General features: G+C 38.8%; 1 protein-coding gene across 2 annotated transcripts in view; it reads left to right on the top strand.

Annotated features, from left to right (window-relative positions):
- Positions 1-18,826, top strand: part of POLA1 (DNA polymerase alpha 1, catalytic subunit) — a 310,973-nt gene that overhangs the window by 57,673 nt on the left and 234,474 nt on the right. For both annotated transcript variants that reach the window (XR_013375181.1, XM_077890067.1), the window contains exons 25-26: positions 558-707; positions 1,109-1,231. Coding sequence is in view for 1 of the 2 variants with exons in the window: in XM_077890067.1 (XP_077746193.1) it covers positions 558-707; positions 1,109-1,231 (273 nt within the window). In the remaining variant the exon portion in view is untranslated. The remainder of the gene's footprint in view (positions 1-557; positions 708-1,108; positions 1,232-18,826) is intronic.

Here is an 18,826-nt window from a genome sequence, read left to right as displayed (position 1 = left end):
TTCATGGACTTTTTAAATATGTGTTCCAAATTCCTAAAAGAAATTTGCTGATTTAGTGTTTAGGGTTTTAGTTTTTAGTCTAAAACACTTAAAATAATTGCCACGATTTTTCATATTTGTAAAAGTTTTATGACGTTTTGTTTGGGAGTATATTTGACTTAAAACCATAGTTTGGTTTTGTTTGTATTTTTTTTTTAAATCCTAGCAGTCTCAGTGCTTTTATTTTAAAAACAATTTCTCTGAACATGTTGCTTGTCAATCTTGTTGAAGAGAGGAGTTATGTATAAAAATTGATCCCTTTAAATGATACTGACATTAATCAACAATGAGAGGGGTGGAGATACTGGGAGTGAGGCTGAGAGAAGTGGGAGAAGAGGCCAGTGGTAACTTATTTTCAGCTTTTTCTTCTCCCACCTATGGTTTTTGACCTATGCTTATGCAGGAAAGTAGTTTTTCAAGATTTGATCATCATGTAAAGTTTCCACAAAAAAATAATATATAGTAATTTGTTTTATAAAAGTTTGATTTGTCTGAAATTTCTGCTGTGTGTTTCTCAGGATGGAGAACAAGAACAGATCCCTGAGCTACCAGACCCAGGCTTAGAAATGGGCATTTTGCCCAGAGAGATCCGGAAACTGGTAGAGAGGAGAAAACAAGTCAAACAACTAATGAAACAGCAAGATTTAAATCCAGACCTTGTTCTTCAGGTATATCTTTTCACTAAGACATCTGAGTGACAGTCTCAGCTTTCAGAGTTTGATTACCTGGGAGTGATTTAAACATGATGCTGTGGACAATTGTGTGGCTTATTTTAAGTTTGTGGGTAGGAAACCATTCAAAAACACTAGAATGCCTCAGAATGGAAGACCCCTCTGTCTGCAAAGCAGTATCTGAACAAAATCCTTCTGGAAGCTTTGGAGTCTGTGTTCACTTGCTTATAGAACGTCAGGGAATCATGGATTTGGGAGGATGGGTTGAGTTGTTGAGAGTTCTTTTTTTTCCCAGGGGTATTGAGGGTTTCTCCTTCTCATTGGTGTTATAAAAAGACATCTCATGTAATGATTAAACATCTACAAATATTGTTGTCTCTTGTCCCTGTGGTCTACAGTATGACATTCGACAGAAGGCTTTGAAGCTAACAGCAAACAGTATGTATGGCTGCCTGGGATTTTCCTACAGCAGATTTTATGCCAAACCACTGGCCGCTCTGGTGACATACAAAGGAAGGGAGGTAAATGTAACATCTCTAAAAATTAAGAATTTCTTTTTTAACTATTATGTGTTATAATGTGGGAGAGCCAAGTTTGTTACCTGTTATAGAGCTTCAAATACCCCTTTCTTAGGACATATTGGAGACAGATAGTTTTTTAAGTAAGGATTTATTCATTCATCCATTGAGAGAGAGTATTTATTGTCTACTCTGTACCAGGCATTGTTAAGGGGGTAGACTGTTGAGCAAGACGTAAGATCCCCCTGCATCATAAGGGTCACATTCATTCTATGTAGAGCAGGGGGTGTATAGAGTGGCATGCATTGGGGACTTGGAACTGGGAGGAGGGTAGTTTGGGAAAATAGACTGTAAATAAGTGAATAAACAAATACAAAAAAAGAGAATATGGTAGAAGTAAATGCTGTTCAGATAATTAAAACAGGGTGGTGGGCTAGTTTAATGTTAAGATGGCTAGTTTAGATTAGTCAGGGAAGACTTCTTTAGGAAGTAGCATGAATGAGAGCAAAGTGATATAAAGGAACTAGTTTGGTTGCTTATGTGTTAGGTTGCATTGTGAGGGAAAGGAAGAAATCAAGGAGGATTGCCTCCATGTTAGTCCTATAGCTGGTTAGCTTATAGAGCCATTTACTAAAATGGAGAGATCTGGGAGAGAGGAATTAGGAAATCTGTTTTGGTTTCGAGATTTGTAATAGATCTCTAGGCATGTAAAGTAGGCAGTTGGATGTAGACGTCCACAATTCCAGGAATAGATGAGGAGTGGAGTTATGGATTGAGAGTTATTGGCTTTAGAAAGATGAGCCAGATTCCAAACAGATTTGAGATACTTCACTTTGTAAACACTATAAGCTTCACCTGCTTGAGCCCCACATGTGTGGGTTTTTCTTAACTTGTAAAAGAATAGTTATGTTAAATATTAAATTCCATTTCATTCCAGTAAACTATTGATTCCCATCAGTGGATTTGAGACTATTCAGTCTTAAGGAGGTAGTTCATGGTTATGGATAGAATGTTCATTTTGAGATTCTGAAATCAGAATACTCAAGTGTAGGGGTTGACAAAAGTGTGGCCCAATGGCCAAATCTAGGCAGCCATTTATTTTTGTTAATAAAATTTTACTGGATCACAACCACATTTTTTAATGTTTTATCTGGCTGCTTTTGCTTTACAAGAATTGAATAATCAGGGTCAGGACTTGCATTGCCTGCAAAGTCTAAAATATTAGCCATCTGGCCCTTTTTCAGAAAACATGTTTCTTTTTTTAAAGATTTTATTTATGTATGTATGAGAGAGAGACACACACACACACACACAGGCGAAGCAGGCTCCCTACGGGGAGCCCAAATCAGGACTCGATCCCAGGGCCCTGGGATCATGACTTGAGCCAAAGGCAGGTACTCAACCACTGAGCCACCCAGGTGCCCCAGAAAACATGTTTCTGCCTTAGAGTCTAGACCAACACTGTCCAGTAGACTTTGAGATGGTGAAAATGTTCTCCATCTGCAGTATATAATATAATAGGGCCACTACTATATTATAGTAGGCCACTAGCCCAAGTGGCTAGTGAGCATTTGATATCTGGCTAGTGTTGATTTTGAGTTTTATTTAATTATAATTAAAATAAATTTAACTTTAATTATCCGCATGTGGCTAGTGGCTCCTCTCTTGGTCAGTGGAGATCTAGTTGGCATGAAACAAACAATGTTCAGTGCTACTCTTCTGTTGACAGCCCTATCTCACAGACTTGGTTGGCTTAGGGTACAGTGAGGAAAGGCAAAATGTGTACTAAACAACAGTGATATATAAGAAGCTTCCAGATGAATTACTTCATTAAAACCCCACAATTCAGTGATATGATTCATAACATTCCCGTTTTGCAGATGCAGAAGCTAAGACTCAAAGAGGTGAAGTATAACAAGTGACTTTTTTGAATTGGAATCCTTATTTTCCTGATTGTAAGGCTTCTACCACAGTAGAGTTGTCTACCCCATCTCATGATGTCTTTCATGACTGTGCTTCTGCTTTATATTCTACCTTTTATTCCCCAAAGGACATCTTTTTCGATACTCATTTGAAGACACAGGCCCTTTTTGCATGGGAAGATATAGGTATTTTAGGGGCTAGTTGAAGTGAGAGAAGGATGTTTTCAGTTTCTTAGGCTAAGTTTACTTTAAAATTATTTAAATTTTATTTCTGTGTATGTATCCAGTGGCTTCTGATAGAATACCATCTTATTTTTGTATTAGGAAATGCACTCACTATGCCCCAACTGGGTGATAATACATAGGTTGACTATTGAGATTGGATCAAGGTTACTCTTAAGTTTCTCACGAGAGGCAATAGTTGACAATTTACTCCCTTGGAGAGTGCCTCTTGCTGTTGGGAAATCCCTGTTGTTACATTTTCTGCATTGGCTCAGAAATCCACAAGCTTAAAAGGGCACTGTTGATAATGATAAGCCCCAAATTTGTCCAGCGATCTCCCCCACTTCCCTAATCCATTGTACTTTAAGGGCAATATTTTTGTTTAGCTTGATCTTTAATAGGGTGTTTAAACCCAATTTTAATTTTTCTGTTATATAAAATATAGCAGTAACAAATCTTAAACTATAAAAAGAACCCTCTGCTCTCTCCGCTAAAAAACAGAGTTTCAAAGAAATCTAGAAATAATATGTGATTTAAATTCTTGGTTTCTACTTTCCCCCTTGTCTCTTTCCCCTTTGCTCCTTCCCACAAATAAAAAAAAATATAACAACTGTGGAAAGTCGGTCTTGAAAGTAATGTGAGGTTAATGAGAAATAATAATTACACAGTTGCTCCCTGGAAATCTTATTCTAGAAGAAGATTCAAAGCCACCTACAGAAATTATTTCCTAAAATAAAACTGATTGTTAAAGTATTGGTGATAATTATTAGCACTGGTGGATAGAAATATTCTCTGTGGTAATCGGTCTTTGGGTTTACTAGCATTTTCCATATATACTATTAGGCCTTTGTGATTTCAAATGTTTCTTGGTTATTAAAAAGGTAGGAGGGGTGAAGTGTAAAATCAGTCAGTTGGCTGAGATTTTGGAATACCTTTGTAATTTATCACACTTGTTTTTTTGTTAAGAAGATGGAGTGGGCAAAATAATAGAACAACCTGAAGATCTTAGAAGTTTGCTTGTTTGCTTTTCAAGTTCTTGTAGGATAAATTAGATTAAGGTTCAAGTGGAAATGAATGAGAAGGAAACCTGATAGCAAGTCATCTGAAAAGATGGTAAAATTTTACATTTGAATATGTCTGGGGAAGCCGTAAGCCCGCCCGCCTCCTTTCTTGTTTTTAAGTCTATTTTGTATGTGCTCAGTTTTGTTGGAATCATGCAGGTTTGGCTCTGGTGACCTAATAATTTCTGTAATCAAATGTATTATGGCTGCTAGAGTACTCAGGGTAATTACTAATTGTACTTTCATAAACAGGTTTATAATAAAAATGCTAATAGTTGTGTCAAATGGACATCAATATTGTCTTTTCCCAGGTGTGATTTTTCACACTTTAAACTCTTCTGTGATTTTTAATTGCTCGGTGGTAGAGGAATTAGTTAATGGTTAAAGAATCGTATGAGGGACCTCATAGCGTGCAAGTTACTTAAAAAATAAGGAAGTCCGTGTTTCCAGAGAAGTAATATGGAAACTTAGTTTATAGACACTCAAAAGTGAATCAATATAAGTATCACGTGTATTTGTGTTTGTTCTCTATGTATGGAGAGAGACATAAAAAGTGATACTGGGCAAGTTGATAGTGTTAAGTAGACTTAGGTTGTAAACTACGGAGACAACCGCCTCGGTTGTCCTCAGTTGTTGTCCTCAGTTGTCATGACTGGTGTGGTAATTGAAGTGATTGTTCACTAGATGGCGATAGACACCCTGAGATCATTAATCAATTAAGGGTTTTATTCTGTGAACAATAGTGAAGGCCATTTAGTGACACAAATCTGTCCAAATTTTTGACTTTAATGAATTTTGAAACTGTTAAAGGCTAACCCTGGATCAAAGGATTGTAATACTCTATTTAGTGTTTAAAATAATGACGTTTTTTGAACTGTAAGTTTTTATTGATAAGAAGAATCATTGAATGTGTCCTAGCAAGCAGATTCTTCTATCACATAGCTAAATTCATACATCTTGCCATAAGGCTACAATACATGACTCACTTGGCCTCAGTATCAGGCTAATCTAAAGAGAATTGAAATGATTTTGATATATAATTTCACCCCTTAGGGTTTTTTGTAAAGGGATTTTAAACTTACTCTTTACTTAAAAGCTTACTCCTTGCATAATCCTTAGTGTAATGGTAATTTTGTCTTTATGGAATAATTAGTACTGTACTCTATTATTTCTGTGCTCTTGATAACAACGATTTTTGATCTGGATTTCTGGTTGCATTTTAAAGTGAACGTATGCTCTCATTTCAGTGTAGAGCCCATGTGTTGTTTCTCACCCAGTAGGCTGACATGAGTCTTTGCCAACTAGTTGTAGACTGCCTAGCTTTCAGTGGTGCTCAGAGCTGAAATTTGTACATTTAGAAAATGTAGCCAAATCATTGCATGAAAACATCGCAGTCTGGGTGAGCCTTACTGGGAATCTTTTGGCAATGTGCTAGCGCCTGTCAGAAGCCCTTCGAAATGGTCCCCAGGACAGAGGGTTTAGCCTCTGTTGGTATCTGTGATGAAAGAAGTGGTGAATATGGAGAATCTTATAATTAAGTACTAAGGGAGACTTTCATCTTTATCTGAAAAAAGAGAAAATTTCGCTTTTTCCAAAGTTTTTTCCTTAAAAGCATAGTTTTTTTTTTAATTAAAAGCAGTAAAATATTATACAGACATCTAAAGACTGGTTCCTTCCCACCATGTCTCCTTTCTTTCTCTTCTTCAAAAGTAACTGCTCTCAGGGTTCGTTTTGTGCTTTTTGCCCATGGTTTTTTTTTTTTTTTTTTTAATTTTTATTTATTTATGATAGTCACAGAGAGAGAGAGAGAGGCGCAGAGACACAGGCAGAGGGAGAAGCAGGCTCCATGCACAGGGAGCCCGATGTGGGATTCGATCCCGGGTCTCCAGGATCGCGCCCTGGGCCAAAGGCAGGCGCCAAACCGCTGCGCCACCCAGGGATCCCTGCCCATGGTTTTTTGCTCTTACAACAAATATTTATCTATACCTGTGGTACATTGAAAGTTTTTACCATTTATGTGTCATGCTATACATATTTTTTTGCTGTATGCCAAAAAAATTAGGGAAAAGTAGGGAAAAACCCTACTTTATATTCTCCTTTTTAAGTTTATTTTATTTTTTTTTCCTTTTTAAGTTTAATCTCCTTTTTTATTTACTCATGTTACCTCTTGTATAGTATTTCAGTGAATAAATAGAGCACAATGTTTTTTTGTTCTCCCATTGTCCACGTTTTTGAGTTTCCAAGTATTTCCTATAATTTTTTCCCTTTATAAACAATGCTACAGTATAGTGCCATATGTGCAAGAATTTCTCTCCTATATTACCAAGAGTGAAATTTGCACATCCACAAGCAGTATGTGACATTTTATTGATAACAGCAATCATTTAATTTATCACAGCAAGCTAATTCTTTCAAATAGCTAAATTCATATCTGTGTCCGTAGGATCACTAAACTTGATCCCTCAGTCACATTATCAGAGGTTAATCTAAAGAGCATCAGAAATGATTTTGACATTCATTTTTACCTCTTCGATTTTTAAAAAAGATTTATTTATTTATTTATATTTTTATATTTATATATTTATGAGAGAGCACGCACCAGCAAGGGGAGTGGCAGAGTGAGAGGGAGAAGCAGGTTCCCTGCCTAAGCAGGGAGCCCAATGCCGGGCTTTATCCCAGGATTCCGGGATCATGACCCCAGTTGAACATAGACGCCCAAACAACTGAGCCACCTAGGTGCCCCATCTCTTCAAATTTATTTCTTTTTCTATTGAGGGATTTTATTTTATTATTATTATTTTTTAAAATACTTTATTTATTTGAGAGAGAGACAGTGCATGCGTGCAGGCACACACACACAAGCAGGGGAAGTGGCGGGCAGAGGGAGAAGGGGAGAAGCAGGCTCCCTGCTGAGCAGGGAATCCCAAGATTGTGACCTGAGCCTTCCTAGCAGAAGGCAGACACTTAAGCACTTAACTACTTAACCAACTTAGCCACCCAGGTACCCCTATTGAGGGATTTTAAACTCACTATAAACTTCTAAACATACTCGCACAATCTTTAGTGTTCTACATCCTTGCCAGCACTTGTTTTTCTCAGAGCTTTTAATTTTCGCCAGGTGAGTGTGAAATGGTATCTCATAGTGGTTTTAATTTTCATTTCCTGAGTATTAGTTGAGCATCTTTTCATTTGTTTGAACTCTTTGGTTTTCGTGCCTGAGTTCCCTGTATGTATACATGCATGTTTTATATATGCCCCCTTTCTCTGGGTTGTATGTCTCTTGCTGTTTCTTCTTAGGTTTTCAAAGGCTAATCCTTGTTTGGTCATTTGTGTTGCAGATGTTTTTTAGTCCGTGGTTTTCCCTTTAACTTTATTTGTGGTCTTTGGGTGTGTAGAAGTTTTTTTTTTATTTTAGTGCCAAATAATTTGATTTTTTTCTTAAGAAATCTTTTCCCTCTTCCAATAACAGACTGCCCAGCTTTTGGTTTCTTATTTAGATTTTTAATCTTTCTGGAAATTATTTTTAGGGATGCTATAAGTTAGGAACCCAGTTGTATTTCTCTATTTGCTTCCTTTGGAGTTGTTGAACCTGTTCCTGTATTCCACAGATTAGCAAAGTGACCCATGGGCTAACTGATCCACTGCCATTTTTTGTAAATAAAATTTTATTGGGCCTGCATTTGTGTTAAGCACAGCAGAGTTGAGTAGTTGCCACAGAAACTAAATGATCTGCAAAATTAAAATATATCCTTTCTAAAAAAAAATAAATAAATAAAAAAAATAAAATAAAATATATCCTTTCTAGTCTTTTACAGAAAAAAATTTGTGCACCTCTGGTCTAAAAGAGGAAAGTCACCCTCCTTTTTAACACTGTGCCATGGTAGGTGAAAGTAGAGACAATTATAGGAAAGGTAGTAAGAAGGAAGGAAAATGATTTTTCAGACATATAGAGGGTTTGAGGTTTTCCTTTGCTTAGATTGTCATATGAGAACTTCTGTCAACCCAAGTAGAATGCAGGAGAAGTCTTTGAATCCTCTGAGGTTATACACAACATTTTGTGTGTCTGTGCACATGTGTACATTTTGGGGGGAGAGGGTGCATAGTATTTAAGACTTCTCACAGGGGAACCTGATGCAGAAAGGATGAAGAACTGCTGGTTCTCAATGTTTCCTTCCTGCTGTCTCCTTCTGTAGATTGAAGATCACCTTAAAAATGGATGCTTTTGTCACCTAAAACATAGCAGTGTGAAGAATTTTCTTGCTAGACCAGACCCATGGAAACTGGGGGGGTAGGGGGGGTAGTAGGAGGGAATAGTTCTACCTTTTTCTCCAGAATTCTAATATCCACCATTAAGACTACTTTTAACTTCAGCTGACCTACTAACATTTTGATTTCTTTAATTTAAGAGGAGAATTTCTTTTAAGGCGGAGATGAAGGTTTAATATATTTTGGCAGAATATATTTTATGTTAAAAAGCAGTATCCTTTTTCAGTGATCGCAGACTAACCCCCTTTGAAGTTGTTTACATTATAAAATTCTAAGTCAGAAACACTTTTTATTCCCTTTTTATTGTATTTCAGGGGTGCTTGGGTTCTAAATTTTTTGCAATTCTTCAAAACTAATAATACTATTCAGCGTTATTAATTCATGCTTACTAATTCAGAATCTGTGGTGATTCAAATGGAATGAATTGAAATTCTTCATAGTACAAGTTGATAGCTATTCTTGGAGCCTTAGTTCTTTTCATATACCCTTAAATTCTGAAGAAACACCTATTTCTGGTCAAGTAAGTGGCATTTTAACTGCAGATCTTTTATATTGATGAACTTTGACTAACACCACCATTTGCTCATTCATTTCTCTATATCCTTTCTGAAAGTCGATGAGAAAGTAGTGTTGGTAAATACAAGAATAAGAAGCACTAATTTGGAAATACCCCATGAGAGGCTGGTCTGAATTATGGTAATGTAGACATTCAATAATTTGAGAGAAATGTTATGATGAGATTTCCAGTATATAAAATAATTCATACTTTATTAACACATTATTGGCATTTATACAGATAATAGGTTACATTTAGGCCTGATTTAAATTTATATATTTGAAAACACTGGCATAATATTTCTTTCAAAATAGCCAAAAGTTTAGGCTTTTTATTTTAATCTGAGTGGGTTGACACACAATGTTACATTAGTTTCTGATGTACACCATAGTGATTCAACAAGCTTATACTTTATACTCTGCTCACAACAAGTGTAGCTACCATCTGTCACTATACAGTAAGTCATGGGAATAACAGGTACAATATAGGGAAAACAGTCATTGGTATTGTAATAGCGTCATATGATGACAGATGGTAGCAAAACTTTAGACTTTTAAAAATCAGAATGTCCATATCCTTCTTTCTTAATAGTTGGAAACTAACACTTCCAAGAGGCCTGAACATCCTCCTCTGTGTGCTCTTACGGTGCTGCGCATTGGTAGATTTAGGAGAACAGAAGGCAATTGATGTTAGAGATAGCTGGGAAGAGGGAGATGAATGAGGTCAAGACCGGCCTGTGAAATGGGCTGAGGTCTGTGAGCCTAAGGGGGTGAAGCCTCAACAAAGGAAGTACCAGTGGACTTTGTTCTTTATCCCATTTACGTTGCCTGAAGTTTCAGGATGATCACTTCATCTTTGTTTTAGGCGAGCTTTGGAGAATCCAAGGAAGGGCCTATTCGTGCTGATACTACAAGTCTTTGTCAAGAAGCAGTACCCTGCCCCCCCCACACACACACACACATTATACCCCCGGGTGCAAGGGCAGTAAACAGGTGGTCCTGGGGCTGTGCTGGCTGGCCTCTTCCATCTTTCAGAATCTTCTCAGTACTAACCTGAAAAGTGCCAGGGTTTTTTTTTTTTTTTTTAGGGAAGGTTGAATTTCCTTAGTCTCAATGTGAATTAGTGCGTTTTTTAAACCCACACATTGGGAATTTTACTACCAGATTTCAGAATGGGTCTGCATAAATTAGTATGAATACTTAAAATTTTTCTTTTTATTAAGAAAACAAAAGCCTACAGCCTCACATGATTTCTATATTCTCCAGTCTCCACTTCCCTTCAGTTTGTGAGGGATCACTCTTTATGTTTTGATGTTCTACCTAGCATCCAATCCTGTGCTCACAAAGTGGATGCTGCTTTGCTGTAACTCTAGGATCACACTGGCCTAGTAGTTTCTGTAGTTACAAATGGATGGGTGTGGAGGAGATGCATTTTTAAAAATAGGATCTTGATATATTTCAGCCTATTTTGAGTTTACAGGAATGGCTTGGATACTCAGAACAGGAAAAAGGATACTTGGTACATTTTTACTAGGTACTCTTATTTGAAAAGGCAGGGATGGTATTTTCACCTATTAAATTTTACTTGTTTAATTATTGAAACCACTGGGGATGTGGCTAAGGATGAGGAGATAAATGCTGTGAGATTGACATTGTGTCAGCTCTGCTGATCTCTGCTGAGACAGAGAGAGTTTCATAACTGTAACTCGACTCACATAAAGCAAGTCTTGGAAATCTTTCTTCTCCAACCCTCACCAGAAATAGTGACTTTCTCTTAACCCAAATGCAGTCCTATCACTACATATGTGAATGTTTTATATAAACCTGTTTTGGTATATGTTTCTTTTTCACAAGTTGCGTGTTATTTGACAGGTGTTCTAAAGCTCCTTGCTTTGGCACAGACCCAAGATGACAGAGCAGTAATGATTTTGAAAGTGCCATTCCCTCCTTGTTAAGAGACAAAAAGAAAAGTGTGAAGTTATTAACCACTATTCACTAGTGGCGTAGAAATTGGTGTAAGGTTTAATTGTCTGGTTCTACAGTCAGTCTGCATAGGTAATTTCTTGGATAATACTACTCTTAAGGAAAGGAGAAAATACCATATAACTTTATTTTTTTCCTCTCACATCCTTTTTCCTCTTTTTTTCACAAATTGCAGATATAGATGGATTGAAGAGAAAAGATCAATGCTAACCGAAATATTGATCTTTTCTCCAGCTCGCCCTTTTCTCATCTGCCCAGGTAATAGATTTATGGGTGACAAGGTCGCGCTTGGCAGCCTTGCAGGTTTCCCATCCCCCAGATGGTTCAGCTGCCCCAGTGTTTGAACCTGATGGTGTACAAGATGTCACTGCACTGTCTCCTTGCCTAAGCCATGCTGGGTACATTTATTGCTAATTGGAAGAACCTGTTTTCAGCAGCCCGCACCGTCTGGTGGCTTGAGCATACTTTTCACAGCAGTACAGTCAGACCCTTTAGAGACACGTCCATCTCATATTTAAAAACAAAACAAGCTGGTTGGGTTTTTTATGGCTCCAGCTTGGTTAACTGAGGGAAGACTAATAGAATTAGTGCCTTCTGTTTGTCTTTCATCCTTTCAGTAGGCAGTGTGAGCCTGTGTCAATTTGCCATATTGTAAATACTTGTGTTAAATTACAGTGAGCTGAGTTTGGTAAGTTGTGGGAGTTTGGGAAGGCGGGGAGAAGAATGGCTTTATGTATGTGTTTGTGTTGAGAAACTGTTTGATTTTAAGCCAGGGATTCCTGAGCCCTGTGGTCATCGTTTTGGAGATCTTATACCTACTTTGAAATTTAGTGACAGTATAGGGTTGTATGCCTGTCGTTCATTTTACTAATTTCTTGATTGAATTGGCTTATGTCCCTTTTAAACTTGAATGTATTAGAGTCTCAGAAAAATTTAAAAATTTTCTTTGAAAATTTTCTCTTAAAAAGCAAAATGAAATAGAAAGTAACTGAAGTAAGTCTCTACTTGCATTTTGAAAAGAACAACAAAGCATGAATGATTTCTAGAATTGGTTTTTGTGTGGTGTCTGGAATTGCTAATTCTTCTTCACATGTTTGGGATTAGTTTTCTGTTACCTGTTTTTATTGGCTTTATTGTTTCACAATGAACAAAAATTGGTGGCTAAATTTTGAGGCTAGGGATGAGATTTTTTTTCCTTTAGGGCTAGGATTTAAGTGGGATGGGAATGGCACAGAGATACTAGGTTTTGGTCATAATTTGAAGTGTCAGACATTTGGCTATATTTGTGGCAGGGGCTTTTTGCCCCTGCTGACTTAACCACAGACTGTATTTTCAGCCCTATGCAGGAGGGTGGTATGCCTTCTTCAGGCAGGGAGGAGGAGGATTGGGGAGGGGGCACTTGGGGAAAGGAATAAGCTCATGGGCTATTAATAATGTGCATTGTTCTTAAGGCCACATGTAATATTTCTGTACACTGGCCAACAGGGTAGGGTGTATGTTCTATTTAAGTTGGACTGCCTGGCATGGTGCGTTAGACAGCTGATAATTGTATTACAGGGAAAACTCATGTATTTCTTTCTTAACGATGTCCTGATGGGGCAGGAAAAATAACTCGTTTGTGAAAGATTGGCTTAGAGTGGGTGAATATATTTAATTCAATTACTGATTCTTGCTTCCTAGCCAGAAATTCTTCAAGTAATATTTGCTGAGTGTGTACCATGGAGGGAAATGGAGACAAATGACATTGCTTGTGACCTGGAGGCTTGAGACGAAAGCCTTAGGTAATGATTCCAGTAAAACTAGAGCTAGAGCTTAGGAGGCCAAACTCGTGATTTCTTACTAATAAACAAGAGAAAAGATTGTCTTTGGGAGCAAAAACCACACAAAAAAGCTGGAGAAAGCCTGAAATGGAAGCCAGAGGTGCTGCACTCACCCTCAACTTGCTAGTTTGCTTTGTATGGCTCTGAGCGAGTCAGTCATTCTGAGCCTCTGTGTTTTCACTTGTCAGAGGGTGCCAATGATGATGATTCCTACCACATGCTGCAGTTACAAAGCACATTAACAGTATACTATTATTTCTCATACAGCCCAGAGAAAGGTGCCAAGCCCCTACCAGTGTTGGGCATGGTGGTGCTGTGCTGGGGATTTAGTGGTCAATTTAAGTTTTCAAGGACCTTGTCTTCATGGAGTTTTCAGTCTGGTGGGTTAGAGCCATTAAGCAAACAGTCAAATGAATTGTCATGCTGTTCTAAAAGAAAATAGTGCTAACAAAAGGAATGTGAATTTCTGAGTGCTGGTAACACAGGTCCTCTGAGGAATCAAAGTGCCTAGACTGAAGAAGAATTAGGTTTCCTGAGCCTCTGTCTGGTACTGGAGCTGAGATCTGAAAAGTTTGTGCTGGTGTTAACTGGCTAAAGGATTGTAGGGATAAGCATTCCAGGGATAAGCAATCCAGGGTGAGGAACTGAGGGAAGGCTGTTATATCTGGAGTGTAGCAAGGGAGGGGAGAGTGATGGGAGGTGAGGTTGGAGCTGTGGCAGGAGGCCTACTTTGTAGGCCATGTTGAGCAAGGGGCAGGCATTTAGCAGATTCTGTGTGAGGATGGAGGGATTGGCTTCCATTTGCATTGAGAAGATCATCCTGGCTGAGTAAGTTGGAGTGTTTGGAGGAAATGAGGGAAATGAATTAGTAAGCTCTTACTAAAGTATTCCAAGCAAGTGATGGTGGTTGCTTGCCTAGTGTGATGCCTGACAGGGGATGGGGAAAGATACAGACACGGAAAAGAAAACAAATCAGCAAGACCTGGTGGTAGATTGGATGTAAGGCTTAGGATGGGGAAAGCATCAAGGAGGACTCCAGAACAGCTTCTACTCCTGTGTGGCTGACTTGTGCAGGCAGATGGATGGGTTATCTTTCACTGAGGTGAAATGGAAGATGACTGGATTTGGAACTGGGAGAGGGAAAGATGAGCAGTTTGATTTTGGACATGTTAATTTTGGGGTAGCAGGTTAGAAATATGGGAGTCATTGGTGTGGTGAAGTAAACTTAGCCATGGACATGGATGAGATTACTTGGGAAGAGGAGAGAACAGAATGAGAAGTGGGTGTATGGCCCAGTTTCCCAGGATTCCCAGTATGGAGTGGTTTGGAGAGGAGGAGGAGAGACTTAAAAAGTTTACTGTCAATCGGATAAGGACAAACATTATATGGTCTCACTCATTTGGGGAATATAAAAAAAAATAGTGAAAGGGAGGGAATAAAAGGGAAAGGAGAGAAAATGAGTGGGAAATATTAGTGAGGGTGACAGAACATGAGAGACACCTAAATCTGGGAAACGAACAAGGGGTGGTGGAGGGGAGGTGGGCAGGGGGTTGGGGTGACTGGGTGATGGGCACTGAGGGCGGCACTTGGCGGGATGAGCCCTGGGTGTTATGCTATATGTTGGCAAATTGAACTCCAATAAAAAAAATTAAAAAAAAAGAAACTACTATGGTTGAGTAACAGGGTAAAATCAAAGAAGAATATAATTATCTGTGACGGTTATTAAAATAATCCATTTTCCAGCTTAAAAAAAAAATTTACTGTAGAAGAGCCACCAGAGAAGGAGAAAAGGAAGATGTGGTGTCATGGAAGCCAGTGAAGAGCGTTTCGGGCAGGTGGTAGATGACTGTCAGAAAGAGACTGACAATAAATAGTCTTGAAAATTTTCCAGTGAATTTTGGGATGCATAGGTGATCATGGAGTGAACTAGTGCTTTTTGAATGCAGTGATGGTGGCGAGTGGAATTGCTGTCGGTAGAGATTGTAATTTTCCATGGTTTATGGATGGGGGATTTGAGGCACATAGAAGTAACTTGTAAAACAGCTCAACTAAGTGGCAGGTATGGAATGAATCCAGGCATAGGCCTGGGGGCTTTGCACTCCCTGCTCTTACCCCTCTCTTGCCAACTCCTGCCCACTAGCTATCTAGGTGAGTCCCAGGTGAGTGCAACCCAGATCTGCTTCTCCCTGAGCTTGGGACCCACTGAGTGCTTGTTTCACCTCCCTGAGCCTCAGCTTCCTCATTTTTAGCAGTGGTAACTATCCAGTGAAGTTGTTGGGAGGGTTAAATGAGGTGATGTTTGTTGATGTCTTGATCTACTATTTGATATGTAATAAGCATTCAGTAAATATTGGCTGAAAACTAAACACCTTATGCTGCCGTGCTGCCCTCTCTTCAGAGCCTCTCTTACCCGCTTCTACATTTTTCTGTCACTGAAATGCTCACCAGTCTGGTGTAATAAGGTTAATTTGTATGGTGTTGGTCACATTATTTTCTAATTTGTGTTTTAACTTTGTTGTTTCTTTTTGGGGGGCATTTGTCCACCTACATCACTAATTTCTGTGCTGTCTTTTCCAGTCTTCCTCAAAACTCATTCTCCCTGACATGTTTAACCTGACCTTTCTCAGTGTTTAATGTAACATTGTTAGTTTATATTTACATTTATTTAGTCTTGTTAGTTTGACAAGTTTATTCAGTATTGCTAAATAGATTAGGGGCCCAGAGTGTTTTTTTTTCATGTCCTTTAACCATATCTAGTAGTGGCACAAAGTGGCACACACCAAATATTCTTTTTTTTAAAGATTTATTGATTGATTGATTGATTGATTGAGACACAGAGAGAGAGAAAGAGAGGCAGAGACACAGGCAGAGGGAGAAGCAGGCTCCATGCAGGGAACCCAACGTGGGACTCGATCCTGGACCTCCAGAATCACACCCCAGGCTGCAGGCGGCGCTAAACCACCAGGGTTGCCCAAACACCAAATATTCTTGTAATATTTCCAAAATAGTTGTCTTCTTACCCCAGTCCTGAGATCCAGTTATTATTAAGTCTTGCCAATGTTACATTCAAAATATTCAGCTCAGACTGCTATGATCTCTGGGTGGCAGGATCAGCACTGCAGCATCCCTTAGGCATCTCCCTTATACTCTTGCCTCCTCTAATTCATTCTGCACTCAGCATGTTATCTCAATTTTTAAAGTGTGATTGCAGCATGTCATTTCCAGTGGCTTCCTATCTTGGTTCCCCTTGGCCTCCCAGGTCCTGTGTGGTTTGCCTCACTTCCCAACCTGGTTTGTCTTCCCCACCTGCCCTCCCCTCCCCTGCTTTTGCTCACCACCACCGACCACCACTTTCTTTCAGTTCCATACACACATTCAATTCTGTCCTCCCCAGAGGGCCCTGGTGCATCTGGGCCCCTCTGCCTGGAACGTTCCTGTAGAGGCCTGGGGCAGCGTTGGGTGTTTCTCCCTGTCTTTGCGTCTCAGCTTATATTGTACCTTATTGCTGAGGCATTCCTTGACTCCTCTATTTAAATAGGTTGGTTCATCCACCCCACTTTCCGCCTTCATTTTTATTTTTATTTTTATTTTTTTAAGATTTATTTATTTATGATAGAGAAAGAGAGAGAGAGAGAGAGAGGCAGAGACACAGGAGGAGGGAGAAGCAGGCTCCACGCGGGAAGCCCGACGTGGGACTTGATCCCGGGACTCCAGGATCACGCCCTGGGCCAAAGGCAGGCGCTAAACCGCTGAGCCACCCAGGGATCCCCTGGCCTTCATTTTTAAATTAAAGTTTTTTTCTCATTTTTTATAGAGTAAGATAACATTCATGTAGCCATCTCCCAGAGCATTTAAGATTTTGTCATAATTGCTTCATATTTTCTTTTAACAAAAGAAAGCCTTACAGGTGGTGTCCTCTGTGTTCCCTTCCCCAGTCTCCTTCCCTCTCCAGAGGCAACAACTATTATAAAGTTGGTATGTCTTTCCTTTTTGTATGCTTTGTTACTCTTGAAGGTGCCCATTTAATTGATGTAAATAATATATTTGAATTTGCAGCTTGCTTTTTTTCTCTCATTGTCTTTATGAACTGTATCTGTGTTGATCCATATAGGTCTGATCATTCATTTGAGCTGCCCTATTCTATCTCATCATAGGAACATTTTGCAGTTTATTTTTCCATGTCTCTAGTAGATGGTCTTTTAGGTTGTTGTTGGTATTTCAGTATTATGAAAAGTAGAGATTCCTGTACTGGTCTCCTTGTATATGTGTGAGAGTGTCCTTTGTCATGTTCTTTTCTTGCTCAGCACCATTTGTTCCCATTTTGGCACTCATCATTTTGCATTCCCTGATTGTTTTCGTGTTTCTCTTCATTGTCTTTATCAGGCCGTGAACTCTATCAGGGTAGAGAGGTTGTTTTACTCAGCCATATGCACACAGCACCTAGCTCGGATGTGGGCACATAGTAGGTACTTGGTCGGTACTTGTTGCATGATTGCTGCTACCTGCCTTCCATCTATCTTATATACTTCATCCCTTTGATTTTTGAACTTCAGTCTTCAGATTATTGAAGAAAGGTGAACCTTGATGAAATGGGTTGCCAAATCCTGTGGGTGGTGAGTGCAGCTGATTAGGTCAATCTGGCATGCAGAGAACCTGAAGAGAAACAAAGCTCAAAAGCAGGTTTAAAGCAAGTTTGGATTAAATGCTTTTTTCATCTCAAAATTTGGAAATGAGAGATGACTTGGAGTCACATGGAACTAGTTTTGGCAAAAAGAGCTGGGTTGATCACTTGTGGGCCCCTTGCACATCTGTAGCATTACCTGTGATTATAGAATTGTGTAAGGCTGAGGGGATTTTGGTATGTATTTTCTAAAATCATTTTTACTTCAAAATTAGAAAATGAACTATTTATCTGTTAATTTGTTTTTGGAGTGGGATTCATGATAGCCCAGGAGATATGGCCATATCTATAAAGGGACATGAGGAAACCTGTTTATGTTTGAAGCACCATTATTTAAATCAGTTTTTTAAAGTACTCATTTTGGGAGCACCTGGCTGGCTTGCTCAGAAGAGCGTATGACTCTTGATCTCAGGGTCGTGGGTTTGAGCCCCATGGTGGGTGTAGAGATTACTAAAAAAAAAAAAAAAAAAAAGAACTTTTAAAAAGTACTTATTTTTACTAGGGTTCCCTGAATCAGTGCATGTGTTTTGTGCTTTGGTTTTCAAGACCATAATTGTTTGCTTATCGTGGACTTCAGATTTAACTGTTTGATGCTCATATACTGAATTCACTTGCAGAGAGGGAAGATCAACTCATAGGAGCAGCTAGATTAACCTGCACCCCTCTGTTCTTCTTAAAATGGAGATTGCTGCTATAGTCACACTTGGGGCCTTGTTTCCAGTGTAGGACATCTCATTCTGTCCTCTAGGAGCCTGTACAAACCATACATTGATTGTCAGTAATATTTGGAGGTATTTTTTTAGAGGGAAAAAATACAGTTATAGTTAAGTACAAATGAGTCTGGATCTATTTTTCTTCAGTTTAGAGTATATTGGTTCCCCCCTCACACTCAGTACATCGTAGCTAGTGAATGACAGAACCATATGTGACTGGCCCTAAGGTTGGGTGAGTTATGTCAAGTTCCAAAGAGAATGAGGATCTGCTCTCACTTTCCCCTCTGTATGTAAATAGTACATAATTAGATACGCAGCTCAATTAGGGATAATAGTAATATTAGTTAAGATATATTAAACATTTAATGCTTGCTG

The sequence above is a fragment of the Canis aureus genome, chromosome X (assembly GCF_053574225.1).
Source record: "Canis aureus isolate CA01 chromosome X, VMU_Caureus_v.1.0, whole genome shotgun sequence".
Taxonomy (NCBI): Eukaryota; Metazoa; Chordata; class Mammalia; order Carnivora; family Canidae; genus Canis; species Canis aureus.
The sequence above is the reverse complement of the archived record's forward strand: the minus strand, read 5'-3'. Positions and strand labels throughout refer to the sequence as shown.